Raw genomic sequence first — 5,000 nt, forward strand, 5'->3', positions numbered from 1 at the left:
ACGGGGTTCCAGGTATTTATCTGTATTTAACGAGGTTCCAGGTATTTAACGGGGTTCCAGGTATTTAACAAGGTTCCAGGTATTTATGTGTATTTAACGGGGTTCCAGGTATTTAACAAGGTTCCAGGTATTTATCTGTATTTAACAAGGTTCCAGGTATTTATCTGTTTTTAACGAGGTTCCAGGTAATTAACGGGGTTCCAGGTATTTATCTGTATTTAACGAGGTTCCAGGTATTTAACGGGGTTCCAGGTATTTAACAAGGTTCCAGGTATTTATGTGTATTTAACGGGGTTCCAGGTATTTAACAAGGTTCCAGGTATTTATCTGTATTTAACAAGGTTCCAGGTATTTATCTGTATTTAACGAGGTTCCAGGTATTTAACGGGGTTCCAGGTATTTAACAAGGTTCCAGGTATATATGTGTATTTAACGAGGTTCCAGGTATTTATGTGTATTCAACGAGGTTCCAGGTATTTAACAAGGTTCCAGGTATTTATCTGTATTTAACGAGGTTCCAGGTATTTAACGAGGTTCCAGGTATATATGTGTATTTAACGAGGTTCCAGGTATTTAACAAGGTTCCAGGTATTTAACGAGGTTCCAGGTATTTATCTGTATTTAACCAGGTTCCAGGTATTTAACGAGGTTCCGGGTATTTAACGAGGTTCCAGGTATTTATCTGTATTTAACCAGGTTCCAGGTATTTATCGGGGTTCCAGGTATTTATCTGTATTTAACGAGGTTCCAGGTATTTAACGAGGTTCCGGGTATTTAACGAGGTTCCAGGTATTTATCTGTATTTAACCAGGTTCCAGGTATTTAACGAGGTTCCAGGTATTTATCTGTATTTAACCAGGTTCCAGGTATTTAACGAGGTTCCAGGTATTTATCTGTATTTAACCAGGTTCCAGGTATTTAACCAGGTTCCAGGTATTTATCGGGGTTCCAGGTATTTATCTGTATTTAACGAGGTTCCAGGTATTTAACGAGGTTCCGGGTATTTAACGAGGTTCCAGGTATTTATCTGTATTTAACGAGGTTCCAGGTATTTATCTGTATTTAACCAGGTTCCAGGTATTTAACGAGGTTCCAGGTATTTATCTGTATTTAACGAGGTTCCAGGTATTTAACGAGGTTCCAGGTATTTAACGAGGTTCCAGGTATTTATCTGTATTTAACGAGGTTCCAGGTATTTAACCAGGTTCCAGGTATTTAACGGGTTCCAGGTATTTAACGAGGTTCCAGGTATTTAACGGGTTCCAGGTACAGTGTAGTTAATACAGCTGAAGTTCTCATGGACCTGCTGTCTCTCAGTGTGTCTGGAATCGTCGTCTGGACAGCAGAGGAACTCCAGAACCTGAACAAAGAAGAGAGAGGAGATCAGACAGAGTCCAGCCCGTTCTACCTGACAGCAGGTTCCCCTCCAGGTGTGTCACTGATGGACCAAGTCACATCAACACGCCACCTGAGGGACACGTGAGACTCGTCTTCTCAGCCTCTCAGAGGACCTCATCGTCCTCTCATCCACTCACATATTCCGATGAAAGCCAGCATTAGGATGTTTTTATCAGTAGAACCAAAACACTCAGATCCTGAACCGTGCAGAGAGAACCTCTCATCTGTCTTTTCTCATAAAGGTCCTGAACATTGACATGGCAGCTCCGATGAGCAGGAACATGAGGATCACACTGTCATACGACTCGGGATGAGAATTGATAATATTTTATCAGTTCTCCTAACGATTCCTGAGTATTGTTTTGAGGGGAAAAGTAGTTTTACACAGTTTTCTGCACCAAAAGGAACAATTAGTATTTTTTCCAAACATGAAACTTGGATTATAATTCTTCCCTTAAAAAAGAACAGTCAGTGTGTATTTTCCTTCTTTGCCCCCTGGAATTTACACTTTTTAAAATGTTGTGCCGTTGACAAGGTAACCCTCTCTGGGGGGCGGAGCCTGGAGAGGAAAGAGGAAGTGACATACGAGGAGGAACTCGTTCTCTCGGTCTGCAGGGAACGCTGTGTTTTCATATTGTGTTGGTGCTTTTTGTGAAGGGATATTCAACTCAGAATGATCTAATACATAGACATACAGCAGTAGACCTCTACTAGAGTATGTCTACACAGTAGACATACTCTAGTAGAGCGTTTAATACTGCGACAACTAGAGGCTCACACATAAAGTGAAGTTCTACTAGCATATGTCTACGCTGTCGGCTCGTTGGAGCAGACATTCACTACTCGGGAAAGACTGACGGCAGAGTCCGTTTATTAAAACTCCCTCATTAGTAGGAGAGAACATGGAGAGAACCCGGAGAGAACCCGGAGAGAACACGGAGAGAACACGGAGAGAACACGGAGAGAACATGGAGAGAACATGGAGAGAACACGGAGAGAACACGGAGAGAACATGGAGAGAACACGGAGAGAACACGGAGAGAACACGGAGAGAACATGGAGAGAACATGGAGAGAACACGGAGAGAACACGGAGAGAACACGGAGAGAACATGGAGAGAACACGGAGAGAACACGGAGAGAACACAGAGAGAACATGGAGAGAACACGGAGAGAACACGGAGAGAATCCGGAGAGAACATGGAGAGAACACGGAGAGAACCTGGAGAGAACATGGAGAGAACATGGAGAGAACACGGAGAGAACCCGGAGAGAACCCGGAGAGAACATGAGAACTCCACATAGAAAGGCTCCTGCCGGGATTTGCACCGAGACCTTTTTTCTTTTGTTTTAACTTGGACCTTGTGGCTGTGAGGACAGGCTGTGAGGACAGGCTGTGGGGACAGACTGTGGGGACAGACTGTGGGGACAGGCTGTGAGGACAGGCTGTGAGGACAGGCTGTGGGGACAGACTGTGGGGACAGACTGTGGGGACAGGCTGTGAGGACAGGCTGTGGGGGCAGGCTGTGGGGGCAGGCTGTGGGGGCAGGCTGTGAGGACAGGCTGTGGGGACAGGCTGTGGACTCTGTGGATTCAGGACGTGGTGAGTGGAACATGTATTACCGTGTCCTATTATCTAGTCCTTTATGGTCTCCCACTTCAGACCTTCTTCCTCCATGTTTTCTCCTGGTTGAAGGAGGTTCTGCGTCGCAGAGTGACATCATGCTACGTCATGCTACGTCATGCTACGTCATGCTACGTCATGCTACGTACCACAACGCGACATGACGTCGTGGTGGAAATGAATCGTTCAGAAGAATCGAACACATTTAAGGTGTACGGTTCCTATGGAATGGATCCATGGGAACCGGTTCTCAGTCAGAACCGGTCTACGGTTCCCACCCCTACATACGACGGGGTGACGGACTGCGCTCTGTAAAAGTGGCGCCACATGAATGTCCCCGTCTCCCCGGAACAGAGACGTCTCCCCTTCCATCCCGGGTTCCTGCTCCGACCCGAGGAACCAGAGCCCCGGCAGGCGCTCACCTGATCAAACAGCTTCCTGTTCACGAACAGCGTGTTGTCCGGCTTGGCCAGCTGGCGAGCCAGGAAGGTGAAGAGGCCGCCCACCTGAGACGGCGTGAAGTCGGGGTTGTCCACCATCACCTGCAGGGAACCGACACACACAGAGGAACAGAGGAACCGTCATCAGACCCGTTCCTCTTCTAGAGCGGCGCTGCCACCTGGAGGTTTCACCTGAAGCAGAATGTCCACGATCCTCTGCTGGTACTCCAGAGCCTGCTTGTCGTTCTTAAAGTCCTCAAAGGTCTGAGAAGCAGCAGAGGACAAATCATCACCGGGTACTCAGGAATTCATTCAGCTGTTAGTTACTACTTATACTTTCAGTTACACCATTCAAGAGTACTTTATGTGTACTCTGTCCAGCTGCCTTCGTTCAGGCGACTTCACATGGGAGCAGGAAATGAGTATTGTGAAGAGGAGGAAAAGAGGAGGAGATGAGGAGGAGATGAGGAGGAGAAGAGGAGGAGAAGAGGGGGTGAAGAGGAGGAGGAGATGAGGAGGTGAAGAGGAGGAGGAGATGAGGAGGAGATGAGGAGGTGAAGAGGAGGAGAAGAGGAGGAGAAGAGGAGGTGAAGAGGAGGAGGAGATGAGGAGGAGATGAGGAGGTGAAGAGGAGGAAAAGAGGAGGAGAAGAGGAGGAGGTGAAGAGGAGGTGAAGAGGAGGAGAAGAGGAGAAGAGGAGGTGAAGAGGAGGAAAAGAGGATGAGAAGAGGAAGTGAAGAGGAAGAAAAGAGGAGGTGAAGAGGAGGAGAAGAGGAGGTGAAGAGGAGGTGAAGAGGAGGAGAAGAGGAGGAGATGAGGAGGAAAAGAGGAGGAGAAGAGGAGGAGGAGAAGAGGAGGTGAAGAGGAGGAGAAGAGGAGAAGAGGAGGTGAAGAGGAGGAAAAGAGGATGAGAAGAGGAAGTGAAGAGGAGGAAAAGAGGAGGTGAAGAGGAGGAGAAGAGGAGGTGAAGAGGAGGTGAAGAGGAGGAGAAGAGGAGGTGAAGAGGAGGTGAAGAGGAGGTGAAGAGGAGGTGAAGAGGAGCTCTGGGTGTCAGTAAGGGAGCAGAGTGTGTGTACTAAGGCGTGTTTAGTCGTAGAAGTATGTCGATCGCCATCTTCCAACAAGTATTTCTTCAAGTATTTTCATAGAAATGCTTCATTGTTCCGTTTGGAAAACTTCCTCATTCCACATACTACCAGTTGGAGGCGCCACTCTGTCCTATTTAATATTCTTACATTCCACTGCTGCCGTTGTCAGAATTTATAAAAGATACTTCTGAGCTCTTGAAGGTACCAACCCGAGTACTGCTACTCTGGGATCTTTTGGGAAATGTTGTTGACAGATTGTACTCAGTGCCTCAAAGACTTTTACTAATATCTTTTAAATTTAAGACTTGTTCAAAATATGTGAGTGTGAATCCCAATCGCTGTACGGTGAGGGTACTGTGTGTGAGGGTACTGTGAGTGAGGGTACTGTATGTGAGCGTACTGTGAGTGAGGGTACTGTGGGTGAGGGTACTGTGAGTGAGGGTACTGTGAG

General features: G+C 47.0%; 1 protein-coding gene across 1 annotated transcript in view; it reads right to left on the reverse strand.

The window, feature by feature from the left end:
- vps8 (VPS8 subunit of CORVET complex) overlaps positions 1-5,000 on the reverse strand; it is an 89,585-nt gene that overhangs the window by 30,628 nt on the left and 53,957 nt on the right. The window contains exons 28-30 of the mRNA XM_080493911.1: positions 3,654-3,725; positions 3,444-3,563; positions 1,304-1,360 (exon numbers count right to left, since the gene is read on the reverse strand). Of these exons, the coding sequence (XP_080350037.1) occupies positions 1,304-1,360; positions 3,444-3,563; positions 3,654-3,725 (249 nt within the window). The remainder of the gene's footprint in view (positions 1-1,303; positions 1,361-3,443; positions 3,564-3,653; positions 3,726-5,000) is intronic.

This window comes from Lipophrys pholis (assembly GCF_963383615.2).
Source record: "Lipophrys pholis genome assembly, contig: SCAFFOLD_28, whole genome shotgun sequence".
Lineage (NCBI taxonomy): Eukaryota > Metazoa > Chordata > Actinopteri > Blenniiformes > Blenniidae > Lipophrys > Lipophrys pholis.